General features: G+C 35.9%; 1 protein-coding gene across 5 annotated transcripts in view; it reads left to right on the top strand.

The window, feature by feature from the left end:
- ZC3H13 (zinc finger CCCH-type containing 13) overlaps positions 1–22,701 on the top strand; it is a 96,162-nt gene that overhangs the window by 23,726 nt on the left and 49,735 nt on the right. For all 5 annotated transcript variants that reach the window (XM_065901995.1, XM_065901998.1, XM_065901997.1 and 2 more), the window contains exons 5-7: positions 6,471–6,579; positions 15,642–15,781; positions 16,778–16,938. In XM_065901995.1, coding sequence (XP_065758067.1) covers positions 6,471–6,579; positions 15,642–15,781; positions 16,778–16,938 — 410 coding nt within the window. The remainder of the gene's footprint in view (positions 1–6,470; positions 6,580–15,641; positions 15,782–16,777; positions 16,939–22,701) is intronic.

Here is a 22,701-nt window from a genome sequence, read left to right as displayed (position 1 = left end):
AGGACTGATGCTGAAGCTGAAACTCCAATAGTTTGGCCACCTCATGTGAAGAGTTGACTCATTGAAAAAGACCCTGATGCTGGGAGGGTTGGGGGCAGGAGGAGAAGGGAACGACAGAGGATGAGATGGCTGGATGGCATCAGCAACTCGATGGCATGAGTTTGAGTAGGCTGCGGGAGTTGGTGATTGATAGGGAGGCCTGGTGTGCTGCATCCATGGGGTTGCAGAGTCGGACGACTGAGCCACTGAACTGAACTGAACTGATGGGTGGGGTTGTGCTCCCTCCCTGTTAGTTGTTTAACCTGAGGTGACCCAGCCCTGGGGTCTAGAGGCTCTATGTTAGGGTTGATGGCCACCTCCAAGAGGACTTATGCAAAGGGGCCCCTTCCAGAGCTGTTGCCAGTGCCCCTGTCCTCATGGTGAGCATCTACTGATGCACACCTCCACAAGAGACACACAGCAGGTAGATCTGGTTCAGCCTCTTGTGGGATCACTGCTCCTTTCATCTGGGTCTTGATGCACACAAGATTTTGTTTGTGCTGCCCTCCAATAGTGGAGTCTCTGTTCTCCCCAGTCCTGTGGAAATCCTGTAAGCACATTCCACTGACCTTCGAAGTCAGATTCCCTGTAGATTCCCTGTCCTATTGCCAGATCCCCGGGCTGGGAGCCTGACATGGGTCTCAGAACCTTGACAACACAGTGGGAGAATTTCTTAGTATTCTCATTCTCCAGATTGTGGCTTGCCCACCTGGTGGGTATGGGATTTTATTTTGTCATGTTGGTGCCACTCCTGCCATCTCATTGCAGCTTCTTTGTCTTTAGACTTGATATACTTTGGGGTATAATTTTTTGGTGGGTTCCAGCATCCTCCTGTCAATGGTTGTTCAACAGCTTGCTGTGATTTTGGTCCTCTCATAGGAGGATATAAGCGTACATTGTTCTCCTCTGCCATCTTGAACCAGAACCCTGAGAATGCCTTTTAAAGTATCTTAGTAGTAGTGTGTTTCTGTCTAGTTCTTTCTCTGTCTCCTATAGTTTATACTGTTCAGTGCAGCATTATTAGGTACATAGATACAAAAATATTAATAATTGTCCCCTCCCTTTTTATTTTTAAAATGTGGTGTTAAAAGATGACCTGATCTTTGTTATCTGTTGAATGTTTTCTGAAGTTTATAATCTTATTTATTTGTGACTCTGCTTATTCTGAGACAAGCTAGGTTTTCTTTTTTTCCTAAAGGAAAACCTCTGATAACCCTATTATGTGATTTTTCTTCAGTGTAGTACAAATACAGTTTCCTACGTGTAGATCTAAATTTCTTTGCTGTCCATGTTTTTATAGTGTTGAAATAATCCAAAATTGCACATCTGTGAATCATTTAAAAATTTTAAAATGTCAGTTATGTGTATCCTAAAAGCTATATACTGAGCTAAGTTGTTGGGCTTGTGTTCAGGCCAAAAAGCCACAATGAAGCATTGTTCATTAAAGTTTTCAGCCTTGGTCAAAAGTGTCCCAACTGAAAAGGTTTGAAAACCTTAAGGTGAGAACCATAATCTCCAAAGAGAGAATTGGTGAGTTGCAAAGTGGTGTTGAAGAATTTATCCAGAATGTAGCCTATAAAGACAAAGTTATAAAAAATATATAAGAAATTTATATTTGTGGGTGAAAAACTTAGTAAATCTAATGTACATCTAATTGGAATCCTTGGGGGAGGGGAATAGAATATGGGAAAGGCAATGTTGAAAGAAATAGTGGCTGAGAATTTTCCATAATTGATGAGACATAAGCCTGCAGATGTAGAAAGCACAATACGTATCATCAAGTAGAGTATTACAACCGCAGAACATGAGAGGCATAGAGAAAATACTAGGAACACCTAGAAATAACAGGCAGATCTTTCTACAAAGGGATGATGGACAATGATGGACAGCATCAGTAACAACAATGGAAGCCAAAATACAGTGGAATGATATTTTCAAAGCTGAGATGAATATGTGAACCCATAATTATTTGCCCAGAAAAGCCGTTTTTCAAGAATGAGGATATAATAAAGAAAATTTTTGGTAAAATTGATGGTGTTGATTACCAGAAAACTTTGATTATATAATTTCTAAAAGGATATACATCAGGAAGAATGAGGATCCAAAATGCATTAGTAAAGGTGAACAAAGAAAATCTGTAGTAGGTTGGAAAGTGTATTTTTTTTTACTTTTATGGCCTCTGCAGTTGTCATAAGTGTTGTTGGTCAGTCCATCAGTCATGTCCGACTCTTTGCAACCCCATAAACTTCTGCAGCATGCCAGACTTCCCTGTCCTTCGCCATCTCCTGGAGTTTGCTTAAACTCATGTCCATTGAATCAGGGATGCCATCCAACCATCTTATTCTCTGTGTCATCCCCTTCTCCTCCTGCCGTCAATCTTTCCCAGCATCAGGGTCTTTTCCAGTGAGTCAGCTCTTCGTATCAGGTGGCCAAAGTATTGGAGCTTCAGCTTCAACATCAGTCCTTCAATGAATATTCAGGGTTGATTTCCTTTAGGATTGACTGGTTTGATCTCCATGCTGTCCAAGGGACTCTCAGGAGCCCTCTCTACAGTGTTGCATTGTACAGTACTTTGAGGAAGTAAAGTGTAGTTCCAAAGGTACAGTGTAACTTACTTTGAACTTCCCAGAATCCATTCGCTTTTTTGTTTTGAAGCTGCATTGCTATTTGGGGAATTGATCCCAGATTCACTGCTGGACCCTCATTGGCCTAACCTAGTTGTAACAGTCCCCTTCTCCTTGCTAATTCAATTGACTTAGGAACCAGGCCTAATTCATTTAACTGGTTGCTGTTATCTTTATCAATTATTGATTCAGATGTGGCCATGAGACTGAAGTTGGCTTACTTAGACTGAAAGAAAAAATTATTTTTTGATTGGAGAAAGGCACATACCAGGTGAATCTAGATTGCTTGTCCTTGTGGTAAAAGAAATGTGCCTTCATGTGAAGTCAACAATAGGAATAGCAGCGTTGTAAGAAAGGAGAAAAACAATAAGAAAATTTGATTTCCAATGACTTCAGTGTATTACTTACTTAAGTGTGTTACTACTTTACCCAGCCCTGAAGTTTACCCTATTTCTAGACTTCATTTTGATGGGGCTTCCGTGGTAATTCAGTGGGTTAAGAATCTGCCTGCAATGCAGGAGACCTGTGTTCAATCCCTGGATTGGGAAGATCCCCTGGAGAAGGAGATGGCAATCCACTCCAGTATTCTTGCCTGGAAAACCCTGTGGACAGAGGATCCTGGCAGGCTATATACAGTCCATGGAGTTGCAAAGAGTTGAACGTGACTGAGAGACACACAGGCTTCATTATATGTGAAGTTGTAGTTTACATTTATATAGCTTTTTAAATTATAATTTATTTAAACTCCACCCAAAACACTTCTCCCTCCTCCAAACACCTTTCCCCCAAAAAACAAGTTCATTATTTCAAGAATAATTTCAGTTCTATACTGGGAGAGGTAGAAGCTATATACTCCATACTACTCTGGCAAGACTAAATTAATTTTAGTTATCATATTTTATTGAAGCAACATTGTGAGATTAGTGTGCTCAGGGAAAATGACAGAGTAGTGAAGGGTATGAAAATATGAAATGTTAATATATGATCAGTGTGAAGAGTATTTTTGCCCTGATATAAGAAGATATTGAAAAGATTTAGTAACAATGTTGAAATATTTAAATAGCTATCATGTGGAAGAATTACTAGATTTGTTTTACATGATTGTAGAGGTCAAAAGTAGTTCCAATCAGTAGACATTCAGGAGAGGTTTCAATATAAGAAAGTTGTGATCAGTATATGAAATAATTTTCTAATGTTCAGAGCTGTCTAAAAATGGGAGCAAAGAATGCAGCAGTGGAGAACTATCAGTGGAGACCTTGGGAGTAACTTCCTCCCCTGAAATTCTTCTAGTAGAAGACTTGCACAGCTACACAAAATTTAGCAAAAAATTTTCTACATGGGGTGTGAGGTTGGATTGTATTACTTCAAGGACCCCTAATATTTTATTATGGTTGCTAATCACGTACTATATTAATAATATTGTCTTTCTGTTCTGTTAGCCTCAACACTTCTTTTCAAATAATAACCTTGTTAATGGCTCCTTACTAGCTAGAAATAAAATTTGTAACAAATATAACCTGTCCATACATATAATGTTTAAGGAATAAATATGAGTGATATAAAGTGAAAATAAAAGTTCACATTTACTGCATTTCTGAAATGTAAAAGACTTTTATTAAAAGAAACATTTTTCCTAAGTTAGACTTAATAAGTAAAGACTTATTTGGCAACAAAACCAGATCTTAATTGATAAAAAGCTTATTATATAGCCTTTATCCAGTTTGTGAATTTACATGTTTTGCTGCAAAAATAACTGAATGTTTGATCACAGGTTGCTGCTCCAGACCCTTTTGGCGTTGTTACTTAATATATTTTGAAATCCGAATAATTCTGAATTCATAAAATATCTCATCTCATGGGTTTTGGTTAAAATATTGCAGTTCTTTAACAAATATTTCAACATGTACATGTTCCAGAAAGATTAATTTAGAATATATAATAATCAGACGGTTGTACTTGTAATTAATATATTTGCATTTAAGAGCAGTAAGATGACAAACCATTCTATTCAAGAAATGCAAGAAGGTGATAGAGCAAACCATTCTGTACTACATGAAACAAGTAATGGCAGACCCTTTACATTTGAATATGATAAGAGGAAAGAAATAATTTTATTTTACAAGGAATAACATGCCTAACAAGTTATACACTGTTGTTTGAAGAGGAAAAAATGAGGAAATACAACATTTTAATAGATGACCTGAGCCTTAGGTATTATCAAAATTGTTTCCTCTGTTATGGTTTGAGGTGAGCTCAATTGATCAGTCATTTCCAACTCTTTGCGACCGCATGGACTGTAGCCCACCAGGCTCCTCTGTCCATAGGATTTTAATTTGAGGTGAGATAGTGACAAAGTTTTGGGCAAAAGCATATCTCCTAACTTGAAATTCCACCACATATTGAAGCCTACACTAGTACTTAATAATAGTTATATATGATCTCTGGGGACAGTAGTATTAGAGTCATACTGGAAAACAATAGGCAATGCAAAAATTGTATAATTTCAATATGTAGGGTAAATTTTATTAAATATTTACATAAATATATGTATATACACACATTTGTATGTGGGTTTAATTCACAGAACATTCAAAAGTTGCATGGCATATAGAGTAATTCTTCATTAATATTCCACAGAATATATTTTAAGAGTAAAAATAGATGGTGTTCCTTTTTCTTCTTTTGTCTCACATACAAATAGGAGTGCATTTATTTTTTCCTTTTCCTTTTTTGATCTTTCACCATTTTGTCATGACTGGTTCTATTATATAGTCTCTTAATATTTGTCAGCCTCTGTTGAATCAGCAACTGTATATGTCATTTAGCAGGTAATACTTAAAACATGACTTCCTACCTAGATAAGTAAAATTTAGGGGCAGTTATATACTAGAGTTCTTTAAAAAGAAGACAAAGATAAGTTAACTTGTGTTGTAAGCAGCGGTAATGCCCAGAAAGAACTTTCGGCACTTAATATCCTTGTGTATTAGTGTCTTTCGTAGTCAAGATTTAGTGTTAATAAAAGTGAGACACTGTGGTGGGAAGGTAAGAATTCCATGACACAGGTTGTGTTTTCTTTCCACGTAGTCAAATGTGGTTTAGAGCTTTCATCTTATATAATAGGATACTTCATTACATTTTACAAGCTGCATTACTATTATCCTGCTTTGTGTATAGGCTGCTGTTATACCTGGAATAAAATGTTAAACTTTTTGGCTTTTGGGATGCAATATAAAGATAACTTTTCTAAATATTTTAGTTACCATACCAAAATAGAGAAAATCCCCTCTTTTAAGGCATTTATAAAATTATTAGATGAGTTTGGATTTTCCTTTAGGTGTCTTTAAATGCTCGTTTGTTAGTAACATACAATGTGTCCTGGATCAGCAGTTATTTGTGAGAATCTACTGTGAACAGTGTAACCTTTTTCTAGTTGTTTTAAAATATAATCACAGTTCCTCCTGTTGTATTTGATCCATTTTAAACTTTACCCCTGTAATGTTCATGTAGAAACTGAATATGTAGTATACTATCAAATGCATATTAAGGTATTTGATTTTCATTGTGTCTTTTAAAAACTTAAACTTTGTACATTTGCTGTTTTTTAGTAAAATAGATAATAGTACAGTCTTTTCATTGTGGTGATACTCTAGAATTTGTTACTTCCTCCACTTAGTGGATGAGTGTTTGCAAAAACTGATTCTTTAATGAAACACGGATGAAGTTAAAAATATTCTGTATTATAGTAACTACCTCTTGTAGTTTTTATAAATGTAATAACCCATATATACGTATGTATGTACTTTTTAGAAAGAATCTTCAAGAGGGAGACATAGGGAAAAGGAAGACATAAAAATCACTAAGGAAAGAACTCCAGAAAGTGAAGAAGAAAATGTAGAGTGGGAAACTAATAGAGATGGTGAGTTTCAAAACTCTTTGTTTATATAGTTAGTGTATTGATTGTTCACTTTGTAGGCTTTTCTGTGGACTTCTAGCCGTGGAACACTTTCCAGCCGTGATCTCCCTATTGTTTCAGAATCTAATTGACTTGTATGTCTTACTGAGTTATAAGGCAGGAAATGGCATGTAGCTGAATAAAAGCTAAGAAAGCTGTTCTGTCCAGAACTTACCTGTTCAGCATCATGCTACTTTGAAATTTGTTGCACTTGTAAGTCTTTAACTTCCCTCAGTATCAAGGTTTAAGAGAATTGAAATTTATGTTTATTGTTTTGCATAAAATATTAAAAGTGAGATTTTTAAACCTTAAAGACCTAGGAAGATTATTTCCAAGAAATTGTTGGATTTCATCTTTCAAGAAAGTGATATCAGATGATAACTAGGGGATTAGTTCATGAAATATTAGGAAAATCACCTTTAAGTCATTGTCTTCTAACAAATAAGCATTTATTTTTCACACCATGAGTGTTCTGTCTTCTCTACTTTTGTGATCTAGAAGTTGAGCACTATAGTCTCACATTGCCAAATACAGAAAGAGGGAACTCACATCTGTAGATATACTAGGCATTTTAATATAATTTATATAATTATTTCAGTATTCAGCTTTGTTACTCTACTGTACTTGACAAAACTAAAGACTTTAAGAATGTAACTTTCTTCCTCATCAGATAGCCAAAAACTTAGACCAGGGGATAGAAAATTATAGCTTGTGGGCCAGACACCTGTTTTTGCAGTAGAATTTTATTGGAGAACAGCCATGTCCATTGGCTACGTACTTTCTGTGACTGCTTTTGAGCTGCGGTAGATGAGTTGAATTATGTGCAACAGCCAAGAGACTGCAAGCATAAACTATTTACTACAATGTTTAAGAAATATCCCTGAAAACTTATAGACTAATACTTGAAAAGTACCTTAAGAGTTCAGTTCAGTTGTTCAGTCGTGTCCAACTCTTTGTGACCCCATGAACCACAGTACACCAGGCCTCCCTGTCCATCACCAACTCCCGGAGTTCACCCAAACCCATGTCCATCGAGTCAGTGATGCCATCCAGCCATCTCATCCTCTGTCATTCCCTTCTCCTCCTGCCTTCAATCTTTCCCAGCATCAGGGTCTTTTCCAATGAGGCATCTCTTCACATCACATGGCCAAAGTATTGGCATTTCAGCTTCAACATCAGTCCTTCCAGTGAACACCCAAGACTGATTTCCTTTAGGATGGACTGGTTGGATCTCCTTGCCGTCCAAGGGACTCTCAAGAGTCTTCTCCAACACCACAGTTCAAAAGCATCTTCTGTACTCAGCTTTCTTTATAGTCTAACTCTCACATCCATACATGACCACTGGAAAAACCATAGCCTTGACTAGACAGACCTTTGTTGGCAAAGTGATGTCTCTGCTTTTTGATATGCTGTCTAGGTTGGTCATAACTTTCCTTCCAAGGAGTAAGCATCTTTTAATTTCATGGCTGTAATCACCACCTATGGTGATTTCGGAGCCCAGAAGAATAAAGTCAGCCACTGTTTCCCCATCTATTTGCCATGAAGTGATGGGACCAGATGCCATGATCTTAGTTTTTTGAATGTTAAGCTTTAAGCCAACTTTTTCACTCTCTTCTTTCACTTTCATCAAGAGGCCCTTTAGTTCTTCTTCACTTTCTGCCATAAGGATGTTGTCATCTGCATGTCTGAGGTTATTGATACTTCTCCTGGCAATCTTGATTCCAGCTTGTACTTCCTCCAGCCCAGTGTTTCTCACGATGTACTCTGCATATAAATTAAATAAACAGGGTGACAATATACAGCCTTGACGTACTCCTTTTCCTATTTGGAACCAGTCTGTTGTTCCATGTTCAGTTCTAACTGTTGCTTCCTGACCTGCATACAGGTTTCTCAAGAGACAGGTCAGGTGGTCTGGTATTCCCATCTCTTTCAGAATTTTCCACAGTTTATTGTGATCCACACAAAGTCTTTGGCACAGTCAATGAAGCAGAAATAGATGTTTTTCTGGAACTCTCTTGTTTTTTCGATGATGCAGTGGATGTTGGCAATTTGATCTCTGGTTCCTCTGCCTTTTCTAAAACCTGCTTGAACATTTGGAAGTTCATGGTTCACGTACTGTTAAAACCTGGCTTGTAGAATTTTGAGCATTACTTTGCTAGTGTGTGAGATGAGTGCAATTGTGTGGTTGTTTGAGCATTCTTTGGCATTGCCTTTCTTTGAGATTGGAATGAAAATTGACTTTTTCCAGTCCTGTGGCCACTGCTGAGTCTTCCAAATTTGCTGGCATATTGAGTGCAGCACTTTCACAGCATCATCTTTCAGGATTTGAAATAGCTCAACTGGAGTTCCATCACCTCCACTAGCTCCAGCAATTTGAACGTCAGTACTTTTTAAGGAAATCCATTCCATCTTTATACAGTATTGTCTGTTATAAATTTGCTTCTAAGAACAAATAGGAAACTTCTCTATTTGTTCATTGGGATTTCAAAAGTAACACTAATACCTCCTACAGAATAGCAGTAAATATTCCAAACCTTGACTGTTCAAAGTTGAATGGCTAACTTTTTCTAAATTCTAAGGGATTAACGCTTAAGACACCCAACGTTTTTCCTTTTCATTTTAATTATTTTTTTGAAAAAAAATTCTGCAATACATTGGATGCTTATTTTTAAAAATAGAAACTTCTGTAGTTCCATTACAGTATCACATGCTAATTGTTGAATATTTTAAAGGTTCAGAAAAGCCTGCTTCAGTTTGCTCCTTTTTTCATAGTAGCTCTTTCAAACCCTCTCCTTAAATCTCCACCCTTCCAACCCCTTTCTCCTACTTGCTATTTACAACACACAAATGATGTAACTCTTTATCCACAGACTCTTTCAGCTTCCTGCCAGCACATCTATAAACTAGTTTTTATTCACTGAACTTTATTTCCCTCTTGTTCTTAATAAGAGGCTTTCCTCCTGCTGCATGAGGTTAGAGTTACCTGATTTCCTTCCACCTCTGCAATCTTGTTTGTTTATCTTACATTCTCTCTTTTAGCTTTAAGATCTGTCTTGGCACATTTTCTCTTTTCACCATTTTATTTTTAGTCATTGCCTTGTTTATTCCCCCTTGACAGCTAAATTGTAGCTTTTCATTTCATGTTTATTCCGTCTTCTGATGCGCATCTTCACTAAAACTGCTCTTTAAGGTCACAATAACCTCCTTTTTGCTAAATAAATGGAGACATACTTTTCTCTTTCTCCTGTAATCTTCCTGCAGCATGTGACACATCCCATAACCTTTCTTCCTGAAACACTTTCCCCTTGGCATCTATCTGTCACTCGTGGAGTTTAACTCTTTGGCCTTCCAGAGGCTCCTTGTGTGCTATCTATCCCTTCCCAACGCTTTGCTCTAGACTCATCTTTATAAAAACTAAACTGATTTTTACTGCAAGAGCCTTTTATATGTAAAATTCTTTTAAAAGGTGAGTAAATGTCTCTTATAGTACTTTTACATACAAAATATTCACATGGCTGTTTCTTAGGTTTTCTCTTGATTTTAAAGCTCATCAGTTCAGTTCAGTCACTCAGTCATGTCCGACTCTTTGCAACCCCATGAATCGCAACACACCAGGCCTCCCTGTCCATCACCAACTCCCAGAGTTCACTCAAACTCATGCCCATCAAGTCGGTGATGCCATCCAGCCATCTCATCCTCTGTCGTCCCCTTCTCCTCCTGCCCCCAATCCCTTCCAACATCAGGGTCTTTTCCAGTGAGTCAACTCTTCACATGAGGTAACCAAAGTATTGGAGTTTCAACTTCAGCATTGGTCCTTCCAATGAACACCCAGGACTGATTTCCTTTAGGAAGGACTGGTTGGATCTCCTTGCAGTCCAAGGGACTCTCAAGAGTCTTCTCCAACACCATAGTTCAAAAGCATCAATTTTTCGGCGCTCAGCTTTCCTCACAGTCCCAACTCTCACATCCATAGATGACCATTGGAGAAACCGTAGCCTTGACCAGATGGACCTTTGTTGGCAAAGTAATGTCTCTTTTTAATATGCTATCTAGGTTGGTCATTACTTTCCTTCCAAGGAATAAGTGTCTTTTAATTTCATGACTGCAGTCACCATCTGCAGTGATTTTGGAGCCCCCCAAAAAATGAAGTCTGACACTGTTTTCACTGTTTCCCCATCTGTTTCCCATGAAGTGATGGGACCAGATGCCATGATCTTAGTTTTCTGAATGTTGAACTTTAGGCCAGCTTTTTCACTCTCCTCTTTCACTTTCCTCAAGAGGCTTTTTAGTTCATCTTCACTTTCTGCCATAAGGGTGGTGTCATGTGCATATCTGATATTATTGATATTTCTCCTGGCAAACTTGATTCCAGCTTGTGCTTCTTCCAGCCCAGTGTTTCTCGTGATGTACTCTGCATATAAGTTAAATAAGCAGAGTAACAATATTAAAACTCATAGGTTCTGATTATTGTAAATCGCTCTGGTTTAAAAGTTTCTGTTTGAAGAAATGTTGAAGCATAGAATTAGAGAGTGAGACTGAACTCATTTAATATGCTTACCCTCTGCATTTTCAATTGAAATAGCAATTTTAGCTAGACCCTGCAGAAGTTTGGTCTGTATGAGTAGTTCTCAAACATTTCAGTCTCAGGACACTTTTCACTCTTTTTAAGGACCCTGGAGAGCTTTTCTTCTTGTGGATTATCTGCCTCAGTAGTTTCCATTTTAGAAGTTAAGTCTGAGAAAATTTTTAAATTTAAATTTGTTAAACAGTGACAGTAGTAAATCTAGCTTACAGTTTTATGGAAAACAGCCATGCTTTGCAAAAGCAAAAATAAAAATTGGAGGAGGTGGCAATATTTTAAATGTTTTTGCAAATCGTTTTAACTTCTTAAAGTAAACTTAACTACCTTAATGAAAGATAACTAGGTTTTTGTGTCTGCTTCTGCATTCAGTCTGTTAATGATATTACATATCATGTGACATCTGGAAAATGCCACTATATACTCTAGAGAATGAGTAAACCAGGCAAATAATGTAGAATTATGGAAATACTTTTGATCTTCTGGAACTCCAGAAATTGTCTTGGAGATCTCAGGGAGTCCTCATACTGCTCTTTGAGACCCACTTGTCTTTAGAAGCTGCTTTAAAAACTTTTAGTTGTTTCCCCTTCCCACTTCCCAAGACTTTTTCTCCCCTCACTTTCAGTTTTTCTCCTAGATGAAATCATGCTCCCAGGGCATCATTAACATTTACATATTAATGACTCCCAATATGTAGAGCTCTTAATTGAGGCATTACCAGTTGGATATCTCTACCTGAGTTCCATATCTTAAAGGCATCAATTTTCCTACTGGTTTACCGAAAGTCTAAGGGTCATTGTTGAGACTCCTTCCGCTCAACCCATACACTTAACATAAATCTCAACATTTGTATCTGTTGAGTGTCTTTCAAAACCACCTGTTTCTCTAAATTACTACTACTAATATTCTAGTTCTTAAGATACTTATTTGTTGCCTATAAGTGTGTTTTACAAATAATTCTCTAACCTCATGCGTTGAGATTAGTCTTGTCTCCTAAATCATTCTCTGCTTGAACCCCAGACTGATCTTCACAAAAGATTTCCTTTTATTAAAGTATAATAATAACTTTCAGAAGAGTACATGATTCATGTGTACAACTTACTGAATTTTCACCAGTAGAACAGGCTTGTGTAAGGAGCACACATCAATACATAGAAGATTACTCGTATCCCATAAACCCCTTCGTGCTCCCTTTTTTGAGTCACTACTTTCCCAGCCTCCACCTCCTCAAGGTACCTGCTGTCTGATTTTTACCACCATGGGTTACTTTTGTCTGTTTCTGACGTCTACATAAATGAAATCTTTAGCATGTACTCTTTCTGTGCTTAGCCAAAACAATGTGTTTGTAAGATTTTTGAACACAGTTATAGTTCATTAACTCTTATTAGTATATAGTAGTTCATTGTACGGAGAAGGCCATGGCACCCCACTCCAGTACTCTTGCCTGGAAAATCCCATGGACGGAGGAGCCTGGTAGGCTGCAGTCCATGGGGTCGCTGAGTCGGACATGACTGAAGCACACAGCACGTTCTTTATATAGTCTGAATATGAAATCTCTTAATCAGTATACATATTATAAATATCTTCTCTCACTCTGTGAGTTAGAGTGAACTTCTAAAAGAATAAATTAGTTCATTTCACTCCTCTATTTAAAATTCTCTGATTTCCCATTGCCTATAGGATCCCGTATAGATTGTTATGTACCTATAAAGCTTTTCATCATCCCCACTTGTCTTATGTATTTCCAGCTCCCATTCCCCAAGTCTTTATTTTTTGTTTGGTTCTTAAACTGACCATATTTGTTTACCACAAAGACCAATGCAGTAATATAAAAACCAAAATGCCATTGTAGTAGAAGAGAAAATGTATGAACATATTTGGGAAATCTTGGAGGTATGTACATTCTTCTAAAATAAGCATAAAATCCAGAATCCATAAAAGATTTGATTATATAAGGATTTAAAATTTTGTACCTAACTAAACATAGAAGTCATCTATTAAAAATAGATCACTAAAAGAAAATACTTGACATGTGTCGTGTGTAAGCATATAGTAAAAACACTGTATAAACATATAATGAACTTCCACAAACACATAAGAAAAGGAGTTCAGTTGAAAAATGGGCAAAAAATAAAAAAAATTGGGTATGTAATGCATAGTGGAAATAGAAATGGCCAGTAAATGCTCAGCTTTACTATAGGGAAATATCAATGAAAATAAAGAGATAGCATTCTTCACCCGTCATACTGGAAGAAGTGAAAAATACGAATATTATCAAGTGGAAATTTACTCTGGTAAACCTGTTTCTGAGTATGAAAGTGAAAGTGTGGGCTCTCAGTCGTGTCCGACTCTGTGACCCCGTGGACTGCAGCCTGCCAGGCTCCTCTGTCCATGGAATTCTCCAGGCAAGAATGCTGGAGTGGGTTGCCATTCCCTTCTCCAGGGGATCTTCCTGACCCAGGGATCGAACGAAGGTCTCCCACATTGCAGATAGATTCTTTACCGTCTGAGCCACCAGGGAAGCCCCCAAAATTTCTGAGTATAGTTTGGCAATATTATAAAAATATAATATAAATTATATTAATATAAACATTAATATCAAATTCTGGAGTATATTTGGCAATATACTACTACTTGGCAATAGTATAGTTTGTCAGAAAAAAAAAAAAAATATTGTTTGCCAAACAAACAATTGCCAAACAAACAAGTATAGTTTGGCAAATTAAAAATTACACTTACTCCAGCAAATTTAATTCGAGAAATCTGTTCTGAAAAGAAAATACTTGCACTTGTAAACCAAAGTAGGCATCACAATGTTCATTGAAGTCTTGTTTATAACAGCAAAATATTGAAAACGAACTAACTCTCAGAAGGAAAATGGTTAAATAAACTCTGATATATTCGTATCATGAAATGTGTTGCAGATGTTAAAATGAAGTTGTTTGACCTAGTGTATGACATGGAGAGATCTTTCTGTAGGGCAGTATAGAAGACTATACATTTAAAGCTTTATTTTTATATCTATTAATTGCAATAGATTTCTATAAGTAAAATTGTCATATTAAAAGATATGAATGTTCTTAAGGTTTTTACTCATGGCTGCCAAATTATTGTCCAGGCTGGATGTATTAGTTTACATCGCTACCTCCAGAGAATGAACATACCTTTTATCTGTACCTTTGCCAGTACCAAATATTACCATTAAGGGGAAAAAATGACTCTTTAATACATGAAAAAGACTTATTTATCTATCATCTGCATTTCTTTTTATGAATTGCCTGTTCATGTCCTTTGACCATTTTTCCTTTTAATTAGTAGGAATTCTTTATATATAAAGAATGTCAGTGATGTCCATATTTTTGTCCTTTAAGCAATCAAGTAGGACTCCTTTATCTTTTTTGTTTTTTAGTTCTTCACTTTATTTACCCCAGGTTAAGAAATGATGATCTTAAGTTCTCAAAGTGTGATTTGAGAAGGCTCTTCAGTTTATAAGTGGTCAGTCCCAATGTGGTCAGGTGTTAGGATAGCAGTCAGTGAAATTTCCTCCTCTAGGCCTGTTGACATTAATAACAGAGAGATAACAGTGCCAGCTGGCTCTGAAAACATCTATATGCATTTGTAATGAAATAGTCTGAGCATCACTCTTCCTTGTCTTCCCCTCTTTAACCTTCATATTCTTTTCTTTGAAAGGGTAAATAGAAATAGTACATGGTATCAGATCTATTGAAGAGATGGACAGTTCTAATCTAAGGAACTGCTACAAACCATTTATAATGAAAATGTTATAGATCATTCAGAAATGAGCTCATGTACACATTAGTATTAAAATTACTTTTAGTAATGATATTAATTAAAAAGCAAAACTTCAGAAACAATATTTTGCATTTAATGTAACCTTAATACTAATGAGTCATTAAGAAAAGCAGGGAGATAATGAATCACATCATATACAGTATGAAATATTAAAGGTTTTGGTAGCCTTAATACTTAGAGTTTGTAGCTGAGTATTTTAATTATATCTTTTAAAAATTCCATCTAACCAAAAAGCCAACCCCCAAACAACCCAAAATGACTTACAGAAACCTAGGAACATTAAGACTGGTTTTTCATAAAGAAATTCGCTGTATCAGTTTTAATTGTTTATAGACACAGCATGCTGCTGTGCTTAGTCATTCAGTCAGGTCTGACTGTTTGTGACCCCATGGACTGTAGCCCGCCAGGTTCCTCTGTCCGTGGGGATTCTCTCGGCAAGAATACTGTAGTGGGTTGCCATGCCCTCCTCCAGGTAGAAACAGTATATATTTCCTTTATTTTTTAGAAGTGTGTTACTCTTATTAAAGAATCTACCATTTTAATTTGTATTAAAAATAGTTGAAAAAATTGCTATAATTTTTGGTTTAAATAACTATAATAGTTTTTGAAAAGTAATGGAATTTTTATTTTAAAGATTCTGACAATGGAGATATCAATTATGATTATGTTCATGAGTTGTCCTTGGAAATGAAGCGTCAAAAGATACAGAGGGAATTAATGAAGCTGGAACAAGAAAACATGGAGAAAAGAGAAGAAATTATTATTAAAAAGGAGGTATGCTATTTATTGAAATATGTTAGTAATTAACATCAACATGGATATTGATTGGAGAACTCATTAACTGCTTGCTACATCTCAAATTGTATTGGGATATTGATACTTCATACATGTTAATCAATTAATCTTCACATTACTCTATTAGATAAATAGGGCATATTTTTATTATTGAACAGATAAACAAACTGAGTTTCGGTTGCCTGGAGTCACCAACTAATGTGAAATGGGACTCGAATCTATATACACCTGATTTTTAGGCCCATGCTATCTCTATAGAGTACTTGCTTCTTTTCTAAAGAGTAGAAAGAGATAAAATATATTTGAATATAATTTGTGATTTTTCTGAGGAGATTTGGAAATTTCATAATTTTAGTTTGCTTTATTGATACTAATGTATATAGCTGTGTGGCAGATATAGAAGGGGCTGGAGAACCTGGTGCCACCGGTGCTGAGGAGAATTTTGTTTTAGACTGTCTGTGATGAGCCTGGCCATCCTGCCCCAGCCATGCCAGCTCCGGTCAGCTCTCTCTGCAACCTTGCTGTCGCTTCCCTATTAACAATCATAAGCTCCAAATAAGAGCCTACAAACTGCCTATGACTTCCCTGGTGGCTCAGATGGTAAAGAGTCTGCCTGCAGTGCAGGAGACCTGGGTTCAGTCCCTGGGTAGGGAAGATCTTCCTGGAGAAGGAAATGGCAACCCACTCCAGGATTCTTGCCTGGAGAATCCCATGGACAGAGGAGCCTGGTGGGCTACAGTCCACGGGGTCACAGAGTCAGACACGACTGAGCAACTTCACGTTTACTTTTGATATTAATGTTGGGACAGTTAACATATTGGTTAACAGTATAGGTTTAGGAGCCAGGCTGATAGTAATGTGTGGTGGCTGTCATAACACTTAATGTTTTATCTGAAGTTTGTTGTTGTTGCTTTGTTGTCTGATTATAGCAACCATGATTAGTATACTTTCTGACTTACTGAATTCTTTTGAAAGGTTTCACCAGAAGTGGTTAGATCAAAGTTGTCTCCATCACCTTCTCTAAGAAAGTCTAGCAAATCTCCAAAGAGAAAATCAAGCCCTAAGTCATCATCTTCAACTAGCAAGAAAGACAGGAAGACAACTGCAGTATCTTCTCCATTGTTGGACCAGCAGAGGTCAGTAGGGTGATAAATAGTGCCAGAATGAAATAGCTTCTTCTGACATGATATTCAAAAGAATTACTTAGTAGATTACAAAAGGATACTTTTAATACATCGAGCATTTAATATAAGCTTTTTTATTTAAAAAAAAAAGTATGGAAAGTTTCCACTTAAAAGAAAATTATAGAGAATGATGAAACAAAGATCTGTACCATACTTATATATACTTCAGAACTTTTTTTTCCTCAGAACTAAGCTGGTGTATTTCCTGCCCTTCCCCCTTGAATTTGTTGTTTATGATACTTGTGCATGTGTGTTTATACTTCATATTGTATTATCTTACAACATGTAATATTTTCATTTATTTAGTCTTAATATAGATACAACTTTTCTTCTGCAATTTACTGTTTTACTTGGCTTTTTTGGCAGTTTTTTACATTTACCTATGTTGATATATATAGCCATTGTTCTTTCATGTTAATATTTATATATTTACTTTTTTGTTACTGAACATTTAAGTCATTTCCAGGTTTTAGTTATTACACATTATGCACAGTGAACAACATTCTTCTTGTCTCCTGGTGTATGAAGCAGTATGAATACATTTTTTAGAATTGTTGTAGTAGCCAGTTGAAAGAATAAGGATAGAAATAAATTACATTGAGGGGTTGAAAATAAGGCAGGAGATAGTTTTCCATTAAATGTCATCTGTACTCTTTAAATTTTAAATTTGATTTCACTTAAAGGGCATACACTAATTTATTATTTAAGAGCAAGTCTAAACTGAAAACCTTTTCTCGATATTTGACCAGTTGGTAGATGTCTGTATGACCCCATTATGAAATTTATATTTGTTCTCCCTCTAGTTTTTGGAGGCTTTAACCCTATTCTAGACTTCGTTTACTTCTTGCCTAGTTTATTATTAATATATCATCCTACAAACTATATTTACTTTATCTAGTGTCCATTCCCTCACACATGTAAATGTATTCATTCAGCTGCCATAACTGTTCACTTTACAAATGTTGTAAGAGATACCTTAAAAGAATAATTCCTATTAATTTATTTTGTCATTGAAAAACTCAGTAGTTTTCTATTCTACTGAATGAAATTCAGATTTTTTAGAGGGGAATTCATATATTGATCTTCTCAGTCTTGTCCATATTTTTGTCCAGTCTTTCTCCTACACTCATCATCTTTAGTCCTTTCGATGTCTAGCTCAAATTCTGTCTTTGCATTAAGATTTCCCATTTCTCCTTACTGAACATAATTTCTGCTCCCTTTGTATATCTATCAGATTTTATTTATACCTTTTGCATAATACTAACTGCTATTTCCATTATTATATTTTAGCTGTGGTATACATGTTTTACAACTTCTATTAAATTTAAGCTTCCTGAAGACTGGCATCTTGATGGTTCACTATTGTATATTTCCATAGCACCTACTCTTCAAAGAGCTTTGCCTTATACTAAGGCACTCTGTAAAGTAGGCTTAATTCTCTCCTTTGCTCCTGGAATTGAGTAAAGGGATATGAAAGAAGTCGAACTACAGAGTGATAAGATTTAACCCATCTGTTCTTTTTCCTTTTAATTAATTAACCAATTATATAAATTCCCCTAATTCCATTTGTTTCCCCCCAAAACCCAGCATACCAGAAACACTCCTTTTCATTTTCTTATCCTTGTTATTTATGAAATCTTCAGTATTTAATCTCTTCATAAAAAGTTTTGATACCTATTTAGTTGAAGGGTTACTTTCATCCTGTTTTTCATATAGTCTTCTCTAACAGTCTTATTGGTAATTGACTTATCCTTTCAATATTGAGCATGAGTTATTGGGGGCTGCCCAGTTGACATTAGTGGTAAAGAACCCACCTGCCAATGCAGGAGACTTAGGAGATGCAGGTTCAATCCCCGGGTTGGGAAGATCCCTGGAGGAGGAAATGGCAACCCAGTGTTCTTGCCTAGAGAATCCCATGGACAGAAGAGCCTAGCAGGCTGCAGTCAATGGGGTTGCAAAGAGTCAGACATCACTGAAGCAACTTAACATGCACACATGAATAATTTTATTGATTTAACTATTATATTTCTGTATTATGTGATCCTGAGTTTAAGATGCATCATTAATTTAATAATAGACATAGAAGGACCTGGAAAACAGTACATTAAAGATACAAAGAAAACACTGAATTGGATATAGCACTTCTGTAGTCATGCAGTTTACATTGCCTAGAGGGTGTCAGATCATCAACTTATAGTTTCATTGTGGATCATACGATAAACATTCGACAACAAGTAATGATTAGAATTTAAGTTAAAATTCAGTGGAATATTGCAACCAATGCCAGTAAGTAAATCGAGGGGGAAATCAGGTAACCTAACTCCTTGGTTTTACGTGGTTATCGTATTGAAGGAACAGAGATAATCACAGACAAATTAAGACTCACACTTCTCCCTGAACGTTAGCAGTTTTCTGTGACATTTGTTGTGAGAGATAGTCTGATACTAAGCTTTATCCTAAGATGTAAGAGTGGCTTAAAATCAATACATGTTTTATTGTTTCTGTTCATCTCTGTTGTTTCTCAGTTTTTATTAAGAAAATTTTTTTTTATATCAGTAATTTTTTGGTGCAAAGATGTGTGAAGTGTGTCAAAAGCTATTCAAAAGAATTAAGTTTTGGGGAGAGAGAGAGAGAGATAGGCCTTAAAAAGTGATGGAAGTAGATAATTGAGCTCTGTGCCCCAAATAGGAAGTGAGCTCTGTGCCCCTAAAAGCACGATCATTTGACTTAAAAAAATGTTGAAAGATCTTGCTGACTGCAGAGTGCACAAGACCAATTTTGGCCCATTCTGTTGGAAGGCACTTGCAAACTCTATCTGTGACACAACTGTTTCCCAACTATTGAATACGTATAGTTTTGAAGGTATTTGAAGAAATTCTGCACTTTATTGAGTGTGGTGTTATAATCTTGGTTGTTATGATAGCTTACTCCCAGAATGTGAATTTAACACAACCAGAAGTTTATTTCTCACTCAAGTAAGGAATAGTATTTCTGATTAAGAGGTAACTCTCCTATACATGACTTCCCTGGTGACTCAGACGGTAAAGCGCCTACCTACAATGTGGGAGACCTGGGTTCAATCCCTGGGTCGGGAAGATCTCCTGGAGAAGGAAATGGCAACCCACTCCAGTATTCTTGCCTGGAAAATCCCATGGACGGTGGAACCTGGTAGGTTATAGTCCATGGGGTCGCAAAGAGTTGGACACGACTGAGCGACTTTCACTTCTCCTATACATGGATATTGAGTAACTAAGCTCCTTCTGACTGTGGCTTCACTTACCTATATTATTGAGGACCAAAAAATGAAATATGCAAAGTAAAAAAGAGTATTGCACTTATTTAGTTATACAGTTTATAATTACCTGGAATATGAGAGACTTTTTTTTATTAATTAGGCCTGGAAGTGGTATACATCACTTCCTCTTATGTTCTTATGGCCAGAACTTGGTTATTTGGTCACATCTAACTTTATAAATGTCTATAGAGTATCATTCAACAGTATGGTCAGGAGAAAAGTTTAGTAAATACCTAGTTAGTCTCTGTCACAGGCAGTAATGTGAAAATACAGTTTGTGTCAAGAATTCCTCTATCATTTTGAAATGATAATGGTTGAAAATGGGTTTTTAGTAATGTTGATACTATCTGTATCAACGATTGATTAGTGTGTCTTTTTTAATTGAAAGACAGTTACTTTAAAATGTTTTGGTTTCTGCTATACAACAACTCAATCAGCTGTAAGTATACATGTCCCCTCGCTCTTCCCTCCCCCACTCCCAGTCTGTCTTTTAAATGGAAAAGACATTTATCACTTACCTGTTAAATACATTAAAGGTCTCAGTCATCTCATAAATATGCAGTGAGGTAATGTAGACCTAATAATGGTTTTTGGCAGAAGACAAAGATGAAAAGCAGATCTGGTCATATTTTAATAATTTCTGACTTGCTGAATGGTTTGCCATATCTGTGATAATAAGTAGGGAGAAAGACTAAGGCAAATTTTCTGAATGCCCACTCTGAGTCAGTTGCTTTTTTTTATCTGTTTTTAGTCTTACCAGCAATTTTGAGGAAGATACTACCTGTTACTTTTTTAGTTAACTAAGGAATCTTGGGCTAGAGAACTCAAGGTCACAGGTAGTAAGTTCTAGGATTTTGGCATAGGTCATAATTTATAAATATCAATAGGTAGTGAAATAAGTAGCTAGTGAAAACTTTCCCGATACCGGAAAAGAAAGGACCCCTTTAAAACTCAGTACCAGACTGAATGTTCCATGTTGCAGAAAATAGGAATGAATTGAAATAATAAATTAATCCAGAATCTTAGTATGATTTGAGAGGATATTGCATTGATCTGTTGAGAGCAGTTGATCGTGAAAAAATTAAAGCAGTCTGTGAACAAGGATATTTTGGAATGAAAATGATTTTTATACTGGAAATAACAGAATAATGAGATTGCCAAATTTAGAATTAAAAGAAAACTTACTGAATTTGAAAACACATTTAAGATACTGGAATGCAAAAGGAGAGATGGGAATAATGAAAGATAATGGATGAGTGACCTAGGAGATATGCAGTAACTGCATTAAAGCAAACTAGAGAGCCCCAGGTCCTGTGGAGAATTGATGAAATAAGAATAGGAAAAACAATGAGCAAAACACTTAAGGTTTCAGATTGAAACAGCACGCTGAGTACTGGAAAAGGTTAAAAAAGAAAACCTAGATTTATCTTGATGAAATTTTTAATTTCCAAAGAATGATGTTTTTTAAGCATACCAGCGGAAAAGCTGAAAAACCTGCATAGGAAAAGTAATTGACTCTCTTTGGACTTTTCATCCAAAACACTAAACGCTGCAAGATATTGTAACAGTATTTATAGAGCTCTGAGGGAAAAAGATATCATTCTGAAATGCTCTAGTATTCAGTCAAACAACTGTCAAGGTATGAAGACAATTTGTAATGTGTAAGGGCTCAGAGAAAGTCAGTTCCAGATAGATTAAAACCATGAAAGACAAAATTCTAAAATTTAAAGGATTATCTCTGTAGTCTAAGAGTTGGAAAAGCATTTAAATGAATGTTTAATATATAAAACAAAGATTTAAATAAATGTTTACTAACAATGCTTAGGGTTTCATTTATACTTGATGTAATTGTTCTTTATAATGCTGAAAACATGGAAGCCACCTAAAAACCTTATCAATGTGAAATTGTTTATAAAGAAGTTATAGAGCTTATCTATTAGGGGAATTCTGTATAGTCCATAAGAATAATTATAAGAATCCACTTTTTGTTATAGAAATATACCAATACTGTATGTAGTACAAACAATTTTTAAAAAGCATTGCTTTATGACTGTGCATATGGCGGTAGGCAGGGAAGAAAAAAGGAAAAGAGACATGGAAAAAGTGTGGATGTTTATCCATGGTGTTACTATCGGCTGTCCTTGGGTAACGAATTGTAGGTGATTTTTACTTTCCTATCTACTTTTTTATAATAAGCTTAAAATTTTTTCAGTTCTTTTTTTTAATGGCATTTTCTTTCCTAAATCTCCTCCTATTCCACCTCTATCTTTTCTCAGAAATCTACCTTTTAAAATTAAATAGTAAACACTGTTAATGAAATAGGTAGCAAGTAAATATTTGCTCATTTCTCTGGGTTTTTTTTTGTTGGGGGGATATTGATTACTAGTATATAAAATAGTAAATGGCAAACTATTGAAAGG

Source organism: Muntiacus reevesi, chromosome 11, assembly GCF_963930625.1.
Source record: "Muntiacus reevesi chromosome 11, mMunRee1.1, whole genome shotgun sequence".
Classification (NCBI taxonomy): domain Eukaryota; kingdom Metazoa; phylum Chordata; class Mammalia; order Artiodactyla; family Cervidae; genus Muntiacus; species Muntiacus reevesi.
Note: the sequence above shows the minus strand (reverse complement) of the source record. Positions and strands in the feature narration are given on the sequence as shown.